The sequence below is a fragment of the Mustela erminea genome, chromosome 16, assembly GCF_009829155.1.
Source record: "Mustela erminea isolate mMusErm1 chromosome 16, mMusErm1.Pri, whole genome shotgun sequence".
Taxonomy (NCBI): Eukaryota; Metazoa; Chordata; class Mammalia; order Carnivora; family Mustelidae; genus Mustela; species Mustela erminea.
In genome coordinates this window covers 59,198,466-59,224,653 of record NC_045629.1, presented here as the reverse complement: position 1 = coordinate 59,224,653, position 26,188 = coordinate 59,198,466, and the positions used below count along the sequence as shown (strand labels likewise).

Below are 26,188 nucleotides of genomic sequence, written 5' to 3'. Positions count from 1 at the left end.
CTTTGCAGAGTATGTCGCTGCCTCTTGGTGTTTCAGTCTGCAAGGCATTTTTGCTTAATCAGAGCTACTTAAGTCTGACACGGCCACCTCATGCTGTCCTGTGTGCTGTCCTCGGTTCTCAGCAGTCAGCCTCTATATCCCCTGCTTAAATGTGTAATCTGCCTCTCTTGTCCCACTTTAGTTCCACGGGGAGGACATCTTTGGGATATCATGCTGTCATTTGCCCACAGAATAGTTGATTTTGACAGAGCTTTTTCTATGCTCTTCACATTCTGACCTCTCTGTTAAGAATCTACCCCACTGGGTAATAGAGAATTACGAAGGCCCATAGCCGATGCTGTTGAAAATTCTCAAGGAAATGGATCCCTTAGCCAGGAGAGCTTGACGTCTCTTGGCCTCAAAAGCCTGCATGGTGCCCCTGCCTTTGTTCCCATCCTCATTATCATGGCCTGCATTGCTGTGACAGTCAACTAGCCACTCACTTCATTATCCCTCCAGCCAGACTTCTCTTCACATTCCCACCTGACGTTTCTAAAATACAAATCAGACATCACCTTTCCGTTTTAATTTTTTTTTTTTTTTTTTTTTTTTTAATGAGCCCACAGTCATAAGTTCAAAACTTTGGAATTACATTGGAAGCCTCCACAATTTGCACCCGAACTACCTGCCAGCCTCGTCCTTCACGACTTATCATACACATCCAGTCATCAAACTACACTGTTCTGAGAGGGCAATGTCCTCTCACATTTCTGCTTCTCTTCCATATTCCTGAAACACATAGGTCCACATTCAAAATCTATCAATTCTTTCGCATTTTTCAAGGTCCAGGACAAATGATACTTCTGGTACCAATAAACTCCTAGGCAGAATTAGTCACTTCCACATCTGTACTGCTCTGACACTATATGCAAATTGTATTAGATTTGCCATGTGATCCAGTTTGCCCAGGGAAATTTTAGTTTATGCATGTTGTCCTAGCATCCTGATGGGTTAGCACTTGGATCTGTATTTTCTATTTGTTTTTGTTTGTTTGTTTGTTTTTTAGTAAAGTATCATTATTTTGGCCAAGATAGACCAGTATTCTACAGCAATAGAGAAGTGTTCTGCTAAAATTCCCAACATGTATTTAGTAGACCTTTGTCTTGTATTTGATCTCATCTAGCTATGTGTGAGATATGTTTACATGGCTCAGTAATTATAATGCATGATTAAATTTGAAAAACAAATACTGATAATCCATCTTCACTTTCTAATCTTTTACATATACCAGGTAATTCATCCCTTTCAAGGAGAATTTATAGGACATTTGTATATAAATAAAATATTCTCAGATATGAACATCTAACTTGTTCAGATCTTGAAAGGTAGTGGGAGAAGCATTTGATGCTGTTGCTCTGCAAGCTCTTTTGTATAACAGCAAGTTATGTCATAGTCTTGCTGTGGTTTGAAAGAGACATAAAGATGTCAGGACATGAATTGGCAGGATTAGCAGGAAAAATGTGTTCTTAAAATAGGCACAGAAGTAGAGGCTCAGGAGATGTGCTGGAAAGCTGAAGCGTATAGTCTGCATGTTCTTACTATGAGTGTTTTTGTTATTTACTTTGTGGGGTCTATTCACAACTATTTATTTTATCACAGACATATTTTTTTTAATTTTATTGCAGTGCACATTGATGGCAGCAGTGAGATTTTAAAAAGTATATGTTTAATAAAAATGTATGTACTAAATATTCACTTCTTAAGATGCTGATTTCACCATCCAAAAAGCAGGTCAGTGAGCCAAAGGATGCTGTCAAGAAGAGCCTAAGCAGAGATCCACCAAGATGTAAGGCAAACTTATCTTTGAAAAAGTTAAAACTGGGCTCCCAAAAGATAGCATGAAAGAATCTAGAATATTTTTATTAGTACTTATAAGTCAAAGTATTTTAGTACATCAAGAAACACATTTTTAAAAGCAGCAGAGAGTCCACATAATCCCATTTCAATAAAATATGTTTAGATAAGTGGTAAAAATGTTTTACAAAAGAAATCATATGATGATTGATTATTTTTCTGTGCAACCAAAACATAGTATAATATAGCATTATGTGAGACTTTATTACTTCATGTATCATGTTAGCATTAGACAGGCGGTGGAAGGAAAATTTTATCTTCTAAAATATAAAATATAATTAAATGGTCATTTGAAGTCATGATCATGTATTAACTCCAGCATCATCATTTTAAAGTATTTGATGTATTAAATAAGTCTTGGTTATTTTAAAATACTTGCCTTCTGTAGCCATGTTCTTTTTAGTGTAGTTGTTTCCTAAATGAAAGTGCTCCCTGGCACCACAATAGCATTTGTAGTAATGGACCAGTTTTTGTTTTTGTTTTTTTCTACTAATATATTAACCTTATATGACAGATGGGATATTTTGGTTGAGAATGTAACGTGTATGATAGTAAAACATGAAATGTTGGGAATTTAGAGCTAAGAGTGTGTTATTTCAAGATACTGATGCGTGGTATTCTTGTTTTATGAACAAATTCTCCACACATTTTCAGACAATAAATCATTAGAATAGCTGTTTAAATTAACTACATAGTTTTTAGATATTTAATACTTACATATTAAGGATTCTGTACACCTTGTTCATAATGTCCATATATTAATCATCAAAAAGCCCAATAATATCTCAATTAAAAATAAAATTGATTATGAAAATGGAACTTGCACATAATGTGTATTAACATACATGGGGACCATAGCAGTGTCAATTGACCATGTGAAAGCCAGAAGACCTAGATCTGCTTAAAAAACATGATGTTGTATTCAGAGAAAATGAGAATTCTACTTAAGCAATTTCATTGCTTCGTGTTCTAAATTTTCTTCCTCATGCATATGAAAAGTAATGTGCCAGCTTCCTTTGAAGAAGAACTTCACAATTAGCTCAGTAAGTTCAATTTTATATCAGTCACATCATTGCTTTCAAGAATCAGTAGCATCTGTTGCCTCAAATATTAACTCCAGTAAAAGTTTTGTTTACACCCACTACATGAGATCAAAGTGTTGTCTTTGAAAGTTCATTTTGTAAGGAAAAAAATCTAGTATTATAAATTCAGTTAAAATTTTACCATTTTAATAATTTTAAATTTACTTAGACTTGCATTATGGTCCAGCATATGGTTTTCTAAAGTACTATCTGTTATTTTAAAAGAATATGCACTTGCTATTATTGGATGTCATGTTCTGTAAATATCAATTAGGTATAGTTGGTTGATAGTGTTGTGTTTGAAGAATTTTATGTCATTTCTGGTTTTCTGTCCATTTTTTTAAATCAACCATGAAAGAGAAGGGTTCAGAAGTCCAGTTGCAATTGTGGATGTGTCTACTTATTCTTTCTGTCCTGTCATATTTTTGCTTTGTGTATTATGAAGATATGTGTATAACATTTTAAGTGCTTTTTAATGAGTTGACTTTTTCATTACGAAGAAAGATGTCTCTTTTTCATTGATAACTTACCATGCCTTGAACTTTCTTTGTCTCAAATATTTTATGAGTAGTCTAACATTGGTGTACTAGTTAGCATCCTTTTAACTTGGTGTGTCTGTATATTTAAAGTAGGTTTTTAGTAGATAGCACATGAATGAGTCTCAGTTCTTTATACAGTCTAAAAATCTCCCCTTTTTATATTTATAGCCTTTGAAATATTAGGCCATTTACAGTTAATGTAAACTTTTCATATAGTTGACTTTGTCTACCATATTACCATCAATTTTATTGGATCCACCTGTTCATTGTTGCTTTTATATTTCTCCTCTATTAACTTTTTTTAACTTTTTGAACACCTTTACCCATTTCTTCACCTCCCCTATTCCCTGTCTCTGCCAACCACCTATTGGCTCTCTGCATCTACAAGTTTTGTTTTCTGTTTATTTTTTTGTTATATAAGAAAAAAATTTATTTTATACATGTAAGAAAAATCATATGTTATCTGTCTTTCTCTAACTCATTTCACATATTATAATGGTCCGAGTGTCCATCCATGCTGTCCCAAATGGCAAAGTTTCATTCTTTTTTATAGCTAAATAGTATTCCATCATATATATATATATATATATATATATATATATATATATACACACACACACACACACACACACACACACACACACACCAATTTCTTTAGCCACTCAATTAACAATAAACACTTTTTTCCCCCCATATCTTGGCTATTGTAAATACTGCTGCAGTGAATATGGGGATACATACGTATTTTTTAGTTAGTGTTTTTATTTTCTTCAAACAAATACCCAGAAGTGGAAATGCTGGATCATTTAACAATTCTATTTTTAATTTTTTAAGGAATCAATGTACCGTTTTTCATAGTGGCCACACAAATTTGCATTCCCACCAACAGTGCACAAAGATTACCTTTTCATTACATCCTTGAGACCACTTATAGTTTCTGGTCTTTTTGATAATAATCATTCTAAGAGATGTGAAATAATATTTCATTGTGATTACAATTTGCATTTCTCTGATGATTAATGATGTTGATCATCTTTTCCTTCAGATGTTAGCCATCTGTACATCTTTGGAAAAATGTCTGTTCAGATTTTCTGCCCAGTTTTTAATTAGATTGTTTTTTGTTTGTTTTTGTCCTCTAGTTGCTGCTTTCTGCTGAGTTATGTGAGTTCTTAATGTATTTTGGATATTAGCCCTTTATCAGATATATGATTTGCAAATATTTTCTCCCATTTAGATGTTGACTTTTTATTTTGCTGATGGTTTCCTTTGCTATGCAGAAGCTCTTTATTTTGATACAGTCGAAGTTGTTTGTTTTTGCTTTTGTTTCTTTTGCTTTTGGTGTCAGATTTTTTAAAATATCACCAAGATGTATCTCATGTTGCTTAGTGCCTGCGTTTTCTTCTAGGAGTTTTACGGCTTCAGCTCTTACATTCAAGTCTTTAATCCACTTTGTGTTAATTTTTGTGTATAATGGAAGATAGTTTCATTCTCTTGCTTTTGGCTGTCTAATTTTTCCAACACCATTTATTGAATAGTCTGTCCTTTCCCCATGGTATATTCTTGATTACTTTGTTGTAAACTAATTGGCCATATATGTGTGGGCTTATTTCTGAGCACTCTGTTCCATTGATCTATGTGTTCCATTTTTATGACAATACACACTGTTTTAATTATGAAAGCTTTGTAATAGAGTTTGAAGTCAGGAACGTGAGGCTCCAGCTTTTTTCTTCTTTACCAATATTGCTTTTCTATACAGAGCCTTTTGTGGTTCTTGCAAATTTTAGGATTATTTGTTCTATTTCTATGAAAAGTGAAATTGGAATTTTGAGAGGGATTGCACTGAATTTGTAGATTACTTTGGGTAGTATGAACATTTCAACAATATTAATTCTTCCAATCAATGAGCATGGAGTATCTTTCCATTTATTTGTGTCTTTTTCAATCTCTTTCCTTAATGTGTTGTAGTTTTCAACTACAGGTCTTCTGCAAATTCAACCCCTTGGTTGAATTTATTCTGAGGTAGTTCTTTCTTCTGATGCAACTTTTAAATGGGATTTTTCTTCTTAATTTCACTTTCTTGATGTATTAGTTATACATATTTTGGTACCTGCTCTAATATTTATAACATGCATTCTTAACTTAGTAAAATCTATCATCAAATTCTGTTACACCACTTCTCATATAAGAACCTCACAATGGTGTATTTCCATTTCCCCTTCAATCCTTTGGGCTATTGTTTTCATTTCTTTCACTTCTATATATGTTAATACCTTAGTACATTTTTTTCTTAACTTTAAGCCGACAATTATCTTTTGAATATTTTTAAGACTAAGTTCACATTTTAAAATTTTAATATTAAATATAGTTATTTGTTTTGTGATAAAAGTATAAATACAAATTTTGATGATAAATAGCCTCAGATAAAAACAAAGCTCTCATAAAATTAAGGAACAGAAATATACCTAGAATTGGTTTGGTGTACATGTAATTCTTAACTGTGGCTGAGGAAATGTTACTCATCACAATAAAAATGTTAAAATGTAAAGATATATTTATATACAGTGAAATAATTGAATTACATTTGTGTGTGTGTGACAGATGGATGCTGATTCAAAAAATGAATAAGTAAACTTTAGCATATCAGTACCATTTTCTCTTTCTGCTGTTCGTCATTCAGACTTTGAAAGGTTTGCGTCTCCAAAACACTCTTTTGCAAAATTGACCAAAATGCTCTGCTATGGTGTTGAAATTCTTAGAAAATGAAAACTTTAAATGTGGTTTTCATTAAATCAGTTGAAAACCTTTAGTCAAAATATTCAGTTATTAGAATGGTAAAGATCTTCAGCTTTGAAGTTTTTGGTGAATTACAATTATCAACAATAAAGTTTAGCATCAGGAAAACTTAAATATTTCTATAAAATTGTGGAAGCGCAAACTATTTTACTTGCAATTTGAAACTATCTTATGTTTAATTGTATTACATTAATATTTTATGCTGGAATGGAATAAAATTGATAAAACAATTACACAGCTTATAAGTGAATATTTTAAAAATCATAATTTAAGGGTGCCTGTGTGGCTCAGTTGGCTAAGCATCCAAATCTTGATTTCAGCTCAGGTCTTGATCTCAGGGTTGTTAGTTCAAGTCCTGCATTGGGCTCCATGCTGCGAGTGGAGCCTAATTAAAAAAAAAAAAATCATAATATAAGAAAACTTGTTGGGATACCTGGGTGGCTCAGTTGGTTGGGCGGCTGCCTTCAGCTCAGGTCATGATCCCAGCGTCCTGGGATCGGGTCCCATGTCGGGCGCCTTGCTCGGCAGGGAACCTGCTTCTCTCTCTGTCTCTTCTTGTCACTCTGTCTGCATGTGCTCGCTCTCTCTCTCTCTGACAAATAAATAAATAATATCTTAAAAAAAAAAAAGAAAACTTGTTTAACAAATTTTACATTGTAAAAATCTTTGTCAAAGAAAGATATCCGAAAAGAAATAAAATTCAGTATCTATGAAAATATTTGAGCTGAAATGTATGCACATTTCTGTATGAAAAAAAAAAGCCAAAAACCCAATTTGAGACTTTCCTCCATTTTAAAAATTAGCCCTAAACTTACCAGATATCTCAGCACCTATAAAGAGAAAACTTTCTTAAGTAAAAATAGTATGGCCTGTGGAGACATCATTTGAACATGTCAATAATTTTAAATGTATTTAAACTATCGGGGCACCTGTGTGGCTCAGTGGGTTGAAGCCTCTGCCTTTGGCTCAGGTCATGATCTCAGGGTCCTGAGACCAAGCCCCTTGTTAGGCTCTCTGCTCAGCAGGGAGCCTGCTTCCCCCTCTCTCTCTGCCTGCCTCTCTGCCTACTTGTGACCTCTCTCTCTCTGTCAAATAAATAACATCTTAAAAAAATAATAAAATAAATGTATTTAAACTATCTTTAGCAATACTAATAAAAATAAGAATATATTAGTTCTTTAGGAAAAAAAGTAAAAGGCACTACATAATGGGCAAGAAACCAATGATGATGTGCATATGTACCACAAATGATTATTTTGATTACATTATTTTTAATGTTTAGGTAATTCATATAAAGAATATGTTTCTTTGTGCATAAATATATGATTTTTTACGAAATTACTTTAAAAAGAGTTTTTGTATGGATAGCTATTTTGAAATGTTCATCAATATAATACCAGTTTTGTTAGTCAATGCATATATTTTTTTAAAATTTTATTTATTTATTTGACAGAGAGAGAGAGATAGTGAGAGCAGGAACACAAGCAGGAGTAGTGGGAGAGGGAGATGCAGGCTTCCAATGTAGCAGGAAGCCTGACGTGGGGCTAAATCCCAGGACCCTGGGATCACGACCTAAAGACCTGAGCTGAAGGCAGACGCTTAATGACTGAGGCACCCAGGTGCCGGTCAATACATATTTTTAATTACATACATTATTTTTAATTCCATGTTTCATTCCCAGAACTTTCCAGTTTGAATGATAAAAAGTCACCTAATATTAATACTCATTTTATTATATTAAAGCTATGTACACATCTGCTGTCTCTCTTAGATTACGTTCCTTTGAAGAGATGTTATCATATTAATATTTGTATTCCTAGAAATTGACACTGCCCCTGGTACTTAGTACTTAACAAATGTTAAATAAATCTGGTTGAATAGGAAATTGTTTAATGATGTAAAACAAAGTGCACTGAGACTATATATTGTCAGTTAAAAATAATGTAAAACCATTTTTGTATGATTTTGCTTATTTTTTCTAGTGATACCATATTAGAATTCAATTTCAAATTAGACTTTTAAATAGTCTTTTATAATTTTTAGATATAAAACCAGTTTCCTGTATAGGTAACTTTGGGTTTTCACCTAACATGCCTTATGATTTCACAAAAATTGTATCAGTAATTTTATTCCCACTTTTGTCCTCAGATTGAGGCATAAGCCACATTGAAGGCAGGGAGGTGGTGTCTCATTAAAATATATCTCCAATATCAAGCATAATATCTGGATCATTGTGGGTGCATGATAATAATCTTGTTAAATAATTGAATATGCATTTTTTAAATAAATTTCTATATTCTTAGAAGTATAGTGCAACTCTGACTTTGAGGTTCCTTTTGCATCCCATGCATTAACAGCTTTGTTTCCCTCCTGGGTTGATGGGAATGTCTCTGTCATGCTGCCATCTACTTTAACCTGACTTGCCATATCATTAGGTGTAGCCTTAGAAACATAATGAAATTCTAAAGATAGCCACATTACTGAGTAGCTGGCAGAGTGTAGGCCTAGTAATGATGTTGAACATTCTTTATAAAATTGATGGATCTTGTACAAAACAAGAGCTCAATCAAGGGCAAAATACTCCTGGGTGAAATCCACCTCTAGGTTACCATCTGCATTTCAAATATTTTCTGATTTATTTGACTCTGGATGGAATTTTCTTCCAGGTTAAATATTCCCATTACCCCACTTGATTTCCTTATAGATAGTGAAGTGGAAAATATAGTGCCATTTCTCAGTCAATACAGGAGTATAAGGCAATGAAACAGGAAGAGGGGAATGAATGTAAAGCCTTGTGAATACCAAATCTGGACCATGACCTTGCCAAATCCTAACATTGCAAAAATGTACAAAACCACTGGTCTTTAATGATTCACTTCAGAATTGATATTTTCATAAGATTATGTAACATAATTGTTAGAATAGAACTTTAAGATTTTATCTGATACTAAATCAGGCAGGTAAAATATTACCATGCCAGTTTTACAGATGAGGCAGCTAAAATTCAGGCAAAGAATATAATGTGATCAATGTCCTTTCTTACCATAGGTGAGACTAGATTCTAAGGCTCTCTTGTTTCTGATAACATTACTTATTCAACTAAATGAAATCCTAGGTTTTTCTTTTTTGAAAGGTCTTGAGATAAACAAGTTTATATCAAAGAGTCAATTTTCTGAAGAGAAAGGACATGCTGGAGCTTATGAGTGATTTTAGTGTATTATTCCCTATTGCAGAAAACAATGCAATAAAAAAACTGGAACATCAGTTTGCCCAAGGTCACTAAGACAGTCATTCAGACACTACCTCTGAATCATAGTTCAAGCCATCATCCATACTGTATTTGAAATCTGTATATGCATTGGTATATGCATGTATTAGGTGAAGTGCCTATTTCTGATTAAATTACACTCTCATTTAAGTTAAAACAAACACAAGATGAGAAGTCAGAAGTATATTTATAGCACTGATGAGTTGTAACAATGTTGAAAACTCAGTCATATGCTGTACAACTTATATCAAATGCTACCGTACAAGGTAAAATCACTAGCTTAAAAAGAGTAAAAATTATAAGACTTTGTATTTTTGCCAATATTAAATTTATTTCTAATGTCAGTGATTTTTTAACTCATATGGTGAATTTAATTCTAACAAAGGTATTCTTATCTAGATGGTTTAATAAATTAGAAGTTAGCAATAAGAAATTTTTTGTTTCCAACTGGAACTTTCATTTCTTTGATTTTATTGACATCAATAGCATAGGGAAAATTATATACGCAAGTGAAATTTTAATAGCTTTTTTATAGTTTTCTTTCCAAAAAATCTGAAAATTAAAAGTTCTTACAATTTTATGAATGTTTTGGGTGTGGTAAATGATGGGTCTATTAGATATCCAAGTAAAGGAGCTAAAAAAGCCGTTGAATAGCATGATCGGAAACTCAAGGGGGACATCAATGCTGAATATATACATTTAGGAGGCAGTAAGCTAAAAAGAGTATTTAAAACCATGGGGTCAGATGAAGTTATCCTAGAGGAAACTGTATGAAGGGAGAAGAACATTAAGCACTAATCCCTGGAGTGTTGTAGCCCTCAGTCATTAGGTTAAAAGATAGAAACAGTCATTAGGTTAAACAGATAGAAATTTATGATACTATAAAAGGAATGGCAAATAAGCCAAAAAGAAAATTAGCAGAGTCTGAGGACTGGGACACCAATAAAACAAGTGCTTGAAGAAGGAAGGAGTGAGCAATCAGTTGTGGCATATGTTGCAGAGAAGTTTCTGAAAAAAGAAGGCACAGAAGTTACCATTGGATCTGGCAGCTAGATTTGACCAGAGCAGTTCAGTGAATACATCAGATGCAAAGCTGATGATGAAATTGGAAAGAGTTATACAGACATCTCCCTCAAGAGAGATGCTTCATGTTTCCTGTTAAAGGAGAGAAGTGGGGGAAATAATTGGAAGAGGATGGAGGTGTAATAAGAGTGTTGTTTACTTAAGATGGAATATATAAATTATGTCTGTATGCTATTGGGAATGGGCCACTGAGGAAAGAAGAACTGGTAATTCAGAAGAGATAAAAAAAAATGTTTAGGAATAAAGCCTTTGAGAGATAGAGAGTTTAACACCTGCAGCCCAAGAACTACTGTTGAATTTATACAGAGCAAAACACCTTCTCTCTTCCAGCCACAGAGGAAGCAGAGAATATAGGTGCAGACACCAGTGGGATGATAAATTTAGTGGTGCTAAAGTGAGGGTATCCCTGTGTTACTTCTTCTACTCTCTCAGTGAACTGTAAGAGAAGAAATTGGGCAAAAGATGAGAAGAAGAGAGAGAATAATCGAAAACATTGGAGTGGAATGTTCTTAGTTTTGTAATTAAAGAATACCATTAGGCACATATACGGCTAAATTTACCATACATATGGCTAGATTGTATTTCTGTTGTTAATAATACCTATGAAAAGAACTTAGAGTCTGTCTTTTTTGCTCCCCTTTATGGTGAAATATTAGCAGCAAGAAATTTTTGTTGTATAGCAATAAAGAATTCTAAGCTGCTCAATATTTCCTCCTTTCCATTTAAAACTATATCTAATTCTTTTAACAATAAACAACTGTCCCATTAGTAGGACGTGACTTTGTTTTGTTTTATCTGGTAATGGCATAAGATTCTACTGAGACTGTATACCATAGTGGTTAAAACTCTTGTTTCTTGAATTAAAATCCCCATTCTGCTAAGAGCAAGCACTTAGCATCACTGAGGCTCATTTTACCCACTTAAAAATGGACATGATAATAATACTTCATAAGGATTTGGTGTTTTAGATTAAGAGTATAAATTTCACTTTTAGCCTAGTGCTTTGGAAGATATATGTTCTCAATAGAGATAGCAATCATTACTATCATTTTTTATTGGACTCTCTTCTAAATTAACTGTTCTTCATGTTTAACTGCTTCTCTTTCTTAGATACACAGAGTTTATTTAGTTTGACACAATATATACCTGTGGATAAGACAGATACATTGATAGTTGTACAACTGTTTTTAGTAAAACACTAATTAGATTTAAATTCAAATGTTGTCAATATATAGTCCTTTGGATTGCTGCATCCGAATGATAGGTAGATGCTCTTTCGATTTTAAAAGGACACTTGAAGTTTAATAACATATTTTAGATATTTCACTTTAAGTAATCATATCAATCAAGTTTAATAATGTAGTCTACATGTTAAGCATTTTTTAATTTCAAAGACAATAACATTTTTATTTGAGAAATGTCCTTGGATACGTTTTCATGTCTACATTTCCACTTCAACTACTGTAAATAACTGTGTGATGTTGAGCAAGTTTCTTATCCCTTGTAAGCCTGAATTTTCTTACTGGAAAAATACTAACTACTAGAGAATTGTAGTACTTGGACTTTTTCCTCAATCAAATGAAAAACAGCTCATAACAGGATTTGAAAGATAGTGTCCAAAAATATTACATATTAACTATTCACATTGTTTAGTTATATACTTTTTCCCTGTGACTATTATCATTTCTATGGAATAGTCATCTAGTATAAAGAGAGGAATTTACAGTAGCCACTTAGTGAATCAAATTCTAGAATAGCCATTAATATAAATGGCCAGTCCTTTGAGGGGAGAGAAACAAAGAAGGGCAGTTATCTTTTATTGTCAATTAATAAGGTTTGTAAGTTCAATCCAAGCTATATTTGGATATTATATAATATATATAAATAGCCTACTATGTGTCATCTCCAGAATGTTCCTTTCATGGTATCATTACAGGTGACACACCAGGTTAAGACCCTTTATCTTTGTTGGAATTTCTGTTTACATATATATGTTAGAAAAAAATCAGGAATGAATGACACACATCAACCTAATAGAACAAATACAGATGTTTATTCCATCAATTAAAATTGAAACAATTTAAAAAATGAAGAAAATAAATAGAAATCACTCATGTTAATATATTGGTGATAAGTGTATTATTTTCTTTTTTTTTTTTCACTTTTTTTTTTTTTATTTCCAGCATAACAGTATTCATTATTTTTGCACCACACCCTGTGCTCCATGCAATCCGTGCCCTCTATAATACCCACCACCTGGTACCCCAACCTCCCACCCCCCGTCCCTTCAAAACCCTCAGATTGTTTTTCAGAGTCCATAGTCTCTCATGGTTCACCTCCCCTTCCAATTTCCCCCAACTCCCTTCTCCACTCTAAGTCCCCATGTCCTCCATGCTATTTGTTATGCTCCACAAATAAGTGAAACCATATGATAATTGACTCTCTCTGCTTGACTTATTTCACTCAGCATAATCTCTTCCAGTCCCATCCATGTTGCTACAAAAGTTGGGTATTCATCCTTTCTGATGGAGGCATAATACTCTATCCCCAGGGGTACAGGTCTGTGAATCACCAGGTTTACACACTTCACAGCACTCACCAAAGCACATACCCTCCCCAATGTCCATAATCCCACCCCCGTCTCCCAAACCCCCTCCCCCCAGCAACCCTCAGTTTGTTTTGTGAGATTAAGAGTCACTTATGGTTTGTCTCCCTCCCAATCCCATCTTGTTTCATTTATTCTTCTCCTACCCACTTAAGCCCCCATGTTGCATCACCACTTCCTCATATCAGGGAGCTCATATGATAGTTGTCTTTCTCTGCTTGACTTATTTCGCTAAGCATGATACGCTCTAGTTCCATCCATGTTGTTGCAAATGGCAAGATTTCATTTCTTTTGATGGCTGCATAGTATTCCATTGTGTATATATACCACATCTTCTTTTTTTTTTTTTTTTTTTTAAAGATTTTATTTATTCATTTGACACAGAGAGATCACAAGTAGGCAGAGAGGCAGGCACAGAGAGAGAGAGGAGGAAGCAGGCTCTCCGCGGAGCAGAGAACCCGATGCGGGACTCGATCCCAGGACCCTGAGATCATGACCTGAGCCGAAGGCAGCGGCTTAACCCACTGAGCCACCCAGGCGCCCTATACCACATCTTCTTGATCCATTCATCTGTTGATGGACATCTAGGTTCTTTCCATAGTTTGGCTATTGTGGACATTGCTGCTATAAACATTCGGGTGCATGTGCCCCTTTGGATCACTACGTTTGTATCCTTAGGGTAAATACCCAATAATGCAATTGCTGGGTCATAGGGCAGTTCTATTTTCAACATTTTGAGGAACCTCCATGCTGTTTTCCAGAGTGGCTGCACCAGCTTGCATTCCCACCAACAGTGTAGGAGGGTTCCCCTTTCTCCGCATCCTCGCCAGCATCTGTCATTTCCTGACTTGTTTATTTTAGCCATTCTGACTGGTGTGAGGTGATATCTCATTGTGGTTTTGATTTGTATTTCCCTGATGCCGAGTGATATGGAGCACTTTTTCATGTGTTTGTTGGCCATCTGGATGTCTTCTTTGCAGAAATGTCTGTTCATGTCCTCTGCCCATTTCTTGATTGGATTATTTGTTCTTTGGGTGTTGAGTTTGCTAAGTTCTTTATAGATTCTGGACACTAGTCCTTTATCTGATATGTCATTTGCAAATATCTTCTCCCATTCTGTCAGTTGTCTTTTGATTTTGTTAACTGTTTCCTTTGCTGTGCAAAAGCTTTTGATCTTGATGAAATCCAAATAGTTCATTTTTGCCCTTGCTTCCCTTGCCTTTTGCGTTGTTCCTAGGAAGATGTTGCTGTGGCAGAGGTCAAAGAGGTTGCTGCCTGTGTTCTCCTCAAGGATTTTGATGGATTCCTTTCGCACATTGAGGTCCTTCATCCATTTTGAGTCTATTTTTGTGTGTGGTGTAAGGAAATGGTCCAATTTCATTTTTCTGCATGTGGCTGTCCAATTTTCCCAGCACCATTTATTGAAGAGGCTGTCTTTTTGCCATTGGACATTCTTTCCTGCTTTGTCGAAGATTAGTTGACCATAGAGTTGAGGGTCTATTTCTGGGCTCTCTATTCTGTTCCATTGATCTATGTGTCTGTTTTTGTGCCAGTACCATGCTGTCTTGATGACGACAGCTTTGTAATAGAGCTTGAAGTCCGGAATTGTGATGCCACCAACGTTGGCTTTCTTTTTCAATATCCCTTTGGCTATTCGAGGTCTTTTCTGGTTCCATATAAATTTTAGCATTATTTGTTCCATTTCTTTGAAAAAGATGGATGGTACTTTGATAGGAATTGCATTAAATGTGTAGATTGCTTTAGGTAGCATAGACATTTTCACAATATTTATTCTTCCAATCCAGGAGCATGGAATATTTTTCCATTTCTTTGTGTCTTCCTCAATTTCTTTCATGAGTACTTTATAGTTTTCTGAGTATAGATTCTGTGTCTCTTTGGTTAGGTTTATTCCTAGGTATCTTATGGTTTTGGGTGCACTTGTAAATGGGATTGACTCCTTAATTTCTCTTTCTTCTGTCTTGTTGTTGGTGTAGAGAAATGCAACTGATTTCTGTGCATTGATTTTATATCCTGACACTTTACTGAATTCCTGTATAAGTTCTAGCAGTTTTGGAGTGGAGTCTTTTGGGTTTTCCACATATAGTATCATATCATCTGCGAAGAGTGATAATTTGACTTCTTCTTTGCCGATTTGGATGCCTTTAATTTCCTTTTGTTGTCTGATTGCTGAGGCTAGGACCTCTAGTACTATGTTGAATAGCAGTGGTGATAATGGACATCCCTGCCGTGTTCCTGACCTTAGCAAAAAAGCTTTCAGTTTTTCCTCCATTGAGAATGATATTTGCGGTGGGTTTTTCATAGATGGCTTTGATGATATTGAGGTATGTGCCCTCTATCCCTACACTTTGAAGAGTTTTGATCAGGAAGGGATGCTGTACTTTGTCAAATGCTTTTTCAGCATCTATTGAGAGTATCATATGGTTCTTGTTCTTTCTTTTATTGATGTGTTGTATCACATTGACTGATTTGTGGATATTGAACCAACCTTGCAGCCCTGGAATAAATCCCACTTGGTCGTGGTGAATAATCTTTTTAATGTACTGTTGAATCCTATTGGCTAGTATTTTGTTGAGTATTTTCGCATCTGTGTTCATCAAGGATATCGGTCTATAGCTCTCTTTTTTGGTGGGATCCTTGTCTGGTTTTGGAATCAAGGTGATGCTGGCCTCATAAAATGAGTTTGGAAGTTTTCCTTCCATTTCTATTTTTTGGAACAGTTTCAGGAGAATAGGAATTAGTTCTTCTTTAAATGTTTGGTAGAATTCCCCCGGGAAGCCGTCTGGCCCTGGGCTTTTGTTTGTTTGGAGATTTTTAATGACTGTTTCAATCTCCTTACTGGTTATGGGTCTGTTCAGGCTTTCTATTTCTTCCTGGTTCAGTTGTGGTAGTTTATATGTTTCTAGGAATGCATCCATTTCTTCCAGATTGTCAAATTTATTGGCGTAGAGTTGCTCATAGTATGTTCTTATAATAGTTTGTATTTCCTGGTGTTAGTTGTGATCTCTCCTCTTTCATTCATGATTTTATTTATTTGGGTCCTTTCTCTTTTCTTTTTGATAAGTCGGGCCAGGGCTTTATCAATTTTATTAATTCTTTCAAAGAACCAGCTCCTAGTTTCGTTGATTTGTTCTATTGTTTTTTTGGTTTCTATTTCATTGATTTCTGCTCTGATCTTTATGATTTCTCTCCTCCTGCTGGGCTTAGGGTTTCTTTCTTGTTCTTTCTCCAGCTCCTTTAGGTGTAGGGTTAGGTTGTGTACGTGAGACCTTTCTTGTTTCTTGAGAAAGGCTTGTACCGCTTATTTTATGACATATGTATATTTAATTTGTTTAAAGGAGTTGCTAAATTAAAATACTTAATTACAAAACAGTCTTTATTACATAGAAACGTGCTACATATTATTCCAGAATAGGAAAATAAAAAGAATCAAAGATCTACTTAAAAATGTATTTAACAAAAAGAAAAAGCAAATAATTATAAATTCTGACAATTTTATGTTCTACAAAAGTGAAAAATTAATATCAAATAAAAATTATCTATTTTTATATATGTGACTAATACCTTAAGCTCTAGAATTATAAAACTGCTAATTTAACTATCCTAATTACATGAGATTACCTCTAATTCCCAAGGAGATATTGTATGGCTCCTTAAGTGGTTATTTATTTTCTTCAATGGTTATACCTCCTATTCAATACAGAAAACAAGAATGATTGGTACTAAAATTATTATAATTTTGCCCACAAACACAGAGTATACCCAGTATGGAAATCAAACTTTGAATAAATAAAGTAAATAAGACAACAGCATTCACACCAAATAATTGTTCTTGTACATATCTAACTAGTTGCTTTTAGAACTCAAGTAATTCCAAGCAAGGGGGAAAAAGAAATACACACACAAGCACACACACACACACACACACACACACACACACACATATATATCATCAGTCTTTCTTTAAGCCTCATCATTCTCTACTGTGCTTTAAAATTTTAACCTAATTTGTTTATTAATTGAGAAAAAAAGGAACAGTATGTGTTCACCACCTCTCTTCAAGTTAAGCAGACCCAAAGGCAAAGCCATATTTTCTGAAACTATATGTTCATTATCATATCAAAGTCATCTTATTTTAACCACTTTTCACATTGAAAGTTGATCACATTTCTTATTTATGTCAATTCTTTCCCAACAAAACCATCTTAAAAATAAATCTTATATGTAGAACATCACTCCCCACTAATGTGTTGTAAAACAATTACATATATCAGTTTCTTTTGGGTGAAAACCATCCCAGAGCAATTCAAGAAAACCTTAATGACTCAGTTTATTACAAAAATACTTCACAAGAAGATCTCTATCAATACTGGAAGAGTCTGTGATGCACTGGAGATGCTCTGTAAAGGACACACAGCCATTACAGAACAAATTCACTTTGATACTGGAACCAAGTCCCTGCCCCATTCCCTCAGTATTCTGTAGTATGGATTTGTTATTAACAACTAAAAACAACTGTTTCAAAAAGAATTCCTATGAAGGTAAATTTAATATTTTTAGGATGGTTCAAATTTATGACAGCTCTAGCTTTTATAGTTATCAATATATATAATCCCTACCTTTCCCATAATTTCTTAATGGGGTTTGTTATTTTATTTCATTATCTATTTTATTTTACTTTATTGAGGAGAAAAATTGCATCTCTGGAACAGCTGCAGGTACAAAAGGACAGTCTAGTATAACATTTAAGTATTGGGGTTCTAAGACAGATTTGAGTTCAGATCTTGCTTCTGTATTCTTTAGTTTTTGTAGTATTGGACAGGTTACTTAATCTCTCTAAACTTTAGTTTTCTCACCTCTACAAGAAGAAGAATAATGACACTTGTCTCATAAGGTTGTTAGGAATATTCAAGGAATTATATACATAAAGTCCCTGCCCATAGTCATTGCTCAGAAACATTATTTTATCAGAAAAATGAAGCAAAACTCTTGTCTTTTTATAATACATATAAAGATACATAGCTTTTCCTTCATTTAAGTGATCAGTAAAATTATATGTGCTGTCCACATTTTGTAACTCTTAAAATTGTAACCCTTTAAAAATTAACTTTTTTAGTCCGCTGAAAAAGTAAACAAAATATATGTATATTACATATGCATATATGAATGGTCACTTTTTTTGTTATTACTGCATTTTATTTTATTTTTAAAGATTTTATTTGAGAGATAGAGGGCATGCCGGTGCACATACATGACGTGGGAGAGGGAGTGGGAGAGGGAAAGAATCTCAAGCAGAATTGGTGCTGAGCTCAGAGTCTACAGGGTGCTTGATCTCAGGACCCTGAGATCATTACCTGAACCAAAACCAAAATTTGGATACTCAACTGAATGAGCCACTTATGTGCCTTTTTTTTTTTTTAACAGATTCTCTCTCTCTCTCTCTCTCTTTTTTTTTTTTTTTTTTTTAAATTAGGCTCTATGTTGGGCATGGAGCCCAACACGGGGATTGAACTTATGACCCTGAGATCAGGACCTGAGCTGAGATCAGGAGTCACTTGATAACACTTAACAGAGTTATTACTTTTTATCGGTGTCAGGTTTAATATCCCACCAATATCCTTTTTTTTTTTGTTCCTCAAGTTTTTTTACTTGATATGTTCATTTTGATTCCCACACAATATTAAGAGTCAGAACATTACAATACTCTGTGTAGATTCCCTGATTTCTTTATTGCATATGTGTATTAGATGAGCTACAACAAGTTTACTAGACAGATTAATAGATTGACATATTGAAGAACCTATCTATCCATCATCTATCTATCTAACTATCTATCACCTATCTATCTATCTATCTATCTATCTATCTATCTGTCTATCCTCATTTATCTGTTTCTACCTGTGTACCCACTCAGGATGTTTATAGCAGAATTTCATTTTTGGTACCACCGCTATGCAAAATAATTTGAAAGTCTGTTCAATTCTATTTGTGTCTGCTTATTTCCTCTTTGTATTCCTAGAACCTAGCACGATACTTGGGATCTATTAAGTGAATGAATGAGTGACTATCAGTTATGTGTCTGTAATCCAGCAGTTTGTGTCATTAGTTTAATATGCAATTTAAAAAATAATTTATACAAGTGCTGCATCCTACATTTATGATTGTAGTTTAATAATGGTTTAAGTGGAAATTTTAATAGCTTCTTTGTCTTGATACTTAATTGCCATATGCTTTAGGGTAAATCTACTTTATGGTAATTCAAAATAATATTTTGTTCCATTAACCTGAATAATTGGAGTTTCTATTGTTAAATGTGTCATATACTGGATATAGAAGAACAGTAGCCTCATACTGCTCTCCTTTTCTCTAATGATTTTTAAAATTTTTTTAGTTTTAAACACTTTTACATGCAACTAGTTGTAAGGAATAAAGAGACCTTGTATACTCTTCACCCATTTTCCTGCAATGACAACTTCTTGCATAAATATGACACAATATCCCAGCCAGAAAATTGACTTTGATACAATCTTTCACTTAAATTTTATGAATTTTACATATATCTGTGTGTTTATGTTTACTTAGCTCTATGTAGACTTGTATGACTACCACCACCATGATAAAGACACAGTACATACAGTTTGTCACAAGCATCCCTCGTGCTATCTTTACCTTCCGTCCCCTCCCCCAGAACCTCTGGTGCCCACTAATCTGTTTTTCAACTTTCTGATTTTTGTCTCTTCAAGGATGTTACATAAATAAAGTCATATAGTATGCAACCATTTGATATTGTATTTTTTCACTCTTCTTAATTCCTTTCAGATCCACTTAAGTTGTCATGTGTATTGTCATTCCATTTTATTGCTGAGTAATATTCCTTGGTATGATTACACAGTTTAACTAATCACTTGTTGAAGGATATTTGGGTTGTTCCTACTTTTTATCTTCTATGAATAAATACGTATGTGATCCTAAGTCCTTACCTCTCTGGGATAAATGTACAAGAGTGTAATTACCGAGCTGTATGGTAAACACATTAGTCTTATAAGAAACTACCATACTTCTTTTCAGAGTGGCAGTAGAATTTTATATTTCCAACAGCAATGCCTGAGTAATTTCATTTTCTCCAGAACTTTGCCAGCATTCAGTGATCTTATTTTATTTTTTATTCTAGTTGATCTGATAGGTATATAGTAATATCTCATTACAGTTTTAATTTGTATTTTCCTAATGGTTAATGATGTTAAACAAATATTTTCATGTACCATCCACTATCCTCTTCATTGAAATGTTTTTTGTCCATTTTTTAATTGAATGTTTTTTTCTTCTTCCTCCCCCTGGACCACACTTGAGTTTTAAGAGTTCTTTTTATATTCTAGATACAAGTCCTTTATGGAATAGATCTGTTGCAGAGAAAACTCTCCGTGGCTTTCTTTTCATCCTCTGCACAGTCTTTCACAGAGCATCTAATAATTTTCAGGAAATCTATTATTGAGCTACTAAAATGTCATGTCTCTTCTTGAAACAAATTAGCACACAAATTAACAACAACAACAACAACAAAAACAATTAAAATTAGTTTTTTGTGTAGGGATTAAAAAATTGACTCAAACATTTTATAAGTTAAATTTCTAAAAGCACATAGATATGAAGAAGGTTCTAAACTGTAAGGTCTGGAACTTTGAAACTGATTTTGGTAGCATCAAAACTAAAGGTTTGTTTCTGTCTTTTGATAGGTTCTGTTGCCACTGCATGTCGTGACCCAGGGGTTCCCATGAATGGGACTCGAAATGGGGATGGACGAGAACCTGGGGACACTGTTGTTTTTCAATGTGACCCAGGCTATGAGCTTCAAGGAGAAGAAAGAATAACCTGCATTCAGGTAGAAAATCGATACTTCTGGCAGCCCAGCCCACCAGTCTGTATAGGTATGAATTAAAGAATAATTAACATTTTATGAATGTATAAAACAATGGATAAAATGGGTATTGATGTTATTAAGAACAATATTCTAGAATGGTTTTATATAGGGTCTAAGATTTCAGAAATCTATGAAACTTCAAAATAATGCACAAAATTTTAAATGATCATAATTTTTTCCTAAGGAAAGAGTCCAAAATTGCATTAGATTCTGAATGGGTTAAAGACCCTAAACAAAAAAAAAAAAAAAAAAAAAAAAAAATAAGCGTTATAGTTCTTGAAAAATCTAAATTCTCCCTTACCTACTATATAAATGTAGTTACCCAGTGCTTTTAAAATTTAAAGAATAGATTCAGATTCTGAATTTAAAGTGGGCCAGTTCAGCACCTGGGTGGCTCAGTGGGTTAAGCATTTGCCTTCTGCTCAGGCTATGATCTCAGGGTCCTAGAATTGAGCCCCGCATTGGGCTCTCTGTTCAGTGGAGAGACTGCCTACACTTCTCTCTCTCTCTGCCTACTTCTCTGCCTACTTGTGATCTTGCTCTCTCTGTCAAATAAATAAATAAACAATAAATAAATAAATAAAATGGGCCAATTCATCTTGTGTCTCTAATAGCTATTTCTTTTTTTTTTTTTTAAGATTTTATTTACTTATTTGACAGACAGAGATCACAAGTAGGCAGAGAAGCAGGCAGAGAGAGAAGAAGGGAAGCAGGCTCCTGGCTGAGCAGAGAGCTCGATGTGGGGCTCCATCCCAGGACCCTGGGATCATGACCTGAGCCAAAGGCAGAGGCTTTAACACACTGAGCCACCCAGATGCCCCTCTGATAGCTATTTCTTATAAGAAAGAAAATTTTATTGAAACTTAAATTTGAATTTAGTTTCAAAGCTTTGGCTCTACATTCAATTCATGAATACTAAAATATGGTTTTATTTTGATAATCTAAGGATTTACAGCAGCTTGGTTTATACTTCTAAGTGCCTTTTGCCTCCATGGTCTGTTTTTGATTCTCCAAGTTGGACTCTAGAAAATTAAGAAACCTATTATATCTCTATTGGCATGAGAAAAGTTAGCACAAAACCTGCTGTATAATCTTTTAAAAATCTTATTACTAAGTTTTTAAAATTAAAATTGTCTTATCTGAAACAATTTACCTCAAGTGCTTTAGAACTGTCATCATGAATTTATATTAGATTTTGACCAAAGTATGTTATCTCTATTCGAAATCTCATTTCTTTATATATTCTCCTTACTGTACTGTAAGCACCTTGAGAGAAGATTCCAAATTCATTCATTCCTAGTTCATGATTGTATTTCTTATAGTATTCAGCATATGCAAATCTAGCACATTTAGGAAACAAAACCTTATCTTTATTCACTTATATCATAAATTATTCACTTAAATCATAAATGCATTTTCAGTAATCATTTCATAGTGGTTTTTGAGTCACATGGTTATAGGAAAAGTGTTTAGTACCTCAGTCAGAAGGGAACAAACTCAAGCACTCAATTTAGATTCTTTTTACCCCCATCTTGTAACTTCATATGCAAGAGTTGCAAGCTCAAATTCATTAGTCATTCAGTGTGTCCTAGGCATTGTTCTAAATATGGAGGTCTTAGCAGTAAAACACAACAGAGAAGTTCCCTGTTCTTGTGAACCTATTGATTAGTGAAGTGAAAGCTTAAAAAAAAATATATATATATATATATATATATATATATATATATATTCACATCATATTTTCTGTCTTTTACATGTTGGCATTTTAAAAACACTTAATGCATAAAGTAAGCCACATCTAAACACTCAAACCAGCCAGGGAGTAATGAAGGTTTTAGACTTCTGTAGAAAATGAAACAGCTAACAAGAAAAAAGCTTATTAAAGAAACTTAAAAAAAAAAAAAAGGCACAAAATAAGTGCATAGCTTGAACCAGTTCAAATTTAGCCATATTCCCATTTACTCTTCATTATTTCCATTTCACACGTACGTTGCTCTTCATGTACCACTGCAAGATTCTAGATCATCAATCATTGATTAATTTACATTTACTATAAGTACACTTACAAAAACAAGGACTAAAATACAGGTAAGAAACACATTTTCAAAGAAAGAGAATGAACTTTCCATTTGTTTGTTTTCTATTCATTTAACCCAGAAAACATCCAATTAAATTAAAATACCGCATTCCAAACAATTGGAATTTGACTCTCTTATAAAGAGAATCTTCATGTAAAGAAGAAATGATAGAATACTACAGACTTACTGTAGGAGTTTTTGATTTAGTGTAACTCTTCAAACTAGTTAAAGGGTGTTGTTTATTAGAATTACCAGAAGGCTATATAATGTCAAGTGTTACTATGTTTAGAATCCTAAAATATCCAACATCTTTGTACTAAATTCTAGGAAACACTAAAATACAAAACATAAAAGATGAAAGAGTTTTGTGATGGGCTATTATAAAATTCCATTTGTAGACAAGACTTTAGCTTGCAAGTCCTAATTCTAGGGGAACAAATAGTGAAACACTAAATCTTTCTTAAATTGAGCAGGCTGTGAAAAGTTTTTTATGAATTACAGTGCTGTGTATTATTTTTTGGTAGGAAAAGATAGCTTGAGGAGAAGATACGCATTAGAGCTTCTCTGAAGAAGAAAATAAGCTAAAAAAAAAAAAAAAGTCTGAAAAATTGCTAAGACTGCACAAATCTTGACCTCTGAAACTGATAAGAAAGAACTCCATGATTGGAAATACTATGCCAAAGATTAAACCCTGAACTTTTAGAAACTCCATAAGTCTATGTCTCAGACCCTGAAGTATAAAGCATTTTGGTTGCATATAGAAGTAGTTAGCCTTTAAGCAAGTACCAAATAGAAGGACGGCATCTTTAAGAGAGTTAATGGAATTCATTCCAACAAAATTGACAGTGTGAAGATTACTTTGACATTTCCAGAGGAAAAGTAGTAGCACTAGATATAAAGGTAAATAATAAAGACATTAGTGTGGGTGGGCTGCAAAGTCGGTATACACAAACAAACCTAAATGGGGTTAAAAATTAAGATTGAGAAATAGTTATCAACAGTTGTCTGTGCAACTATCTCATGAGAAACAACACTCAGAACAAACCATTTATGTCAGAATTCCATGGAACCTAACTAAAAATTTAATTCATAAATCCATTCAACTTAAGGAGAATCTTATTCTGGGTGCTTGATGATTAGATGCATAAAAATAGAAATATATTTTCCAAGTACTATTTAAAGTTTAGTATTTTTAAGGCAAAGAAAAATTTTATTTACTCAATGTTTGGAACATACAAATGTCAGATAATACCTCTGCTTGTTTCAGTGGCTTTTGTGGATTTCCAAAATCAACTATAACAATGAACTATACTGGGAAAACTTTGGTAAATAACTTAAATAATGGAATCAGAAGAATTTTTAGATGATCTTATACCTGAATTATAGTATGATCATGGAAAATATCCAGAAGATGACTAAAATATATGTAATATATTTTCCTATATCTTTTAAAAAATTTCCCTGTATCTTTTTTGATAAAGGATATAAACATATAAACATATATATGGACATATGTGTGTGTGTACATCTGACAATAAAAAAGTCTAGGATGCCTGAGTGGCTCAGTGGGTTAAACGTCTGCCTATGTCTGATGTCATGATTTCAGGGTCCTAGGATCAATCCCATGTTGGGCTCCCTGCTCATCTGGGGAGTCTGTTTCTCCCCTAGCCCCTGCTCATGCACTCTCTCTCACTCACTCCCTCTCTTTCAAATAAATAAAATAAAATCTTAAAAAAAAAAAAAAAGGCCAATGTTCCCTGTGAAAGATAAGGAAAATTGAAACAAATTTGCTCTCCTGGGCTCCCAAATTACACATAATGCCACTACCATAGTTTGAGGGGGCAAAAAAACAACACACAACATTTTGCTGTCATTCTGTCTTTTATACATATATACATACATATGTACATTTTCCATTATTACACATATTTTTGTAATTTTTTGTAAATTCACATGTAAGTTTATAAATTCTAAAGGCAAAATATGCTATTATTTTTATCAAAATACATAGGTACAAATTAGATTGTTCATTCATCTCATTTAGTTTTACTATTTTCTTAATACAAGGAGGCACTAGCAATTTCACAAACTTTTATGGAATGTGTAGTATGTGCTGAATCCCAGGTTTAAAACATCATACAAGACACAGTCTTGGGGCGCCTAGGTGGCTCAGTGGGTTAAAGCCTCTGCCTTCGGCTCAGGTCATGATCTCGAGGTCCTGGGATCCAGCCCTGCATCGGGCTCTCTGCTCGGCGGGGAGCCTGCTTCCTCCTCTCTCTCTCTGCCTGCCTCTCTGCCTACTTGTGATCTCTGTCTGTCAAATAAATAAATAAAATCTTTAAAAACACACACACACACACACCGTCTTTAGCTTACAGATTAATGATGAATGCAGACACCTGAATGTAATATTTAAGTACGTATGGTGAGGAAATTGATGGAGATAGAGGTTGTTGTGCATATAAGAGAAAGTTGAAGAGGAGCTGAATTAGAGGCCAGGTTGGGAACTTCCAGGAAAACTTTCTGGAGGCAGTGGCAAATCCTGAAACATTATAGAGTTCTATACATGCAGAGGAGAAAAAACATTTCAGCAGAAATGGATAGCATGGGCAACCACATAGATGTGCCAGCAACTAGAAGGAGTTTGATAGTATCTGAGCATAAATTATGTGTCTAGAGTGGTGGTTGATACAATTGGGAAGGTTGCAAGGATCAGGTCATAAAAACTGATTTGGATTTGGGGCATTATCATGCAGGCGATGTGAAACAACTGCAGAATTATATGCATAAGCATAGTATGATTAGGTGTTTTATTGGAAGAAAGATGAATTAAAGGAAACCAGAGGCATGGGAAACAAGAAACCATTGCAATAATTCAGGAGACAGGTAAGAATCAGATCTAGAAATATGG

The 26,188-nt window shown here is 33.9% G+C and overlaps 1 protein-coding gene across 5 annotated transcripts in view; it reads left to right on the top strand.

Moving 5' to 3' along the window:
* The window catches only part of CSMD3 (CUB and Sushi multiple domains 3), a 1,246,643-nt gene that overhangs the window by 940,069 nt on the left and 280,386 nt on the right, over nt 1–26,188 (top strand). For all 5 annotated transcript variants that reach the window (XM_032316321.1, XM_032316320.1, XM_032316319.1 and 2 more), the window contains one exon: nt 21,015–21,206. In XM_032316321.1, the coding sequence (XP_032172212.1) occupies nt 21,015–21,206 (192 nt within the window). The remainder of the gene's footprint in view (nt 1–21,014; nt 21,207–26,188) is intronic.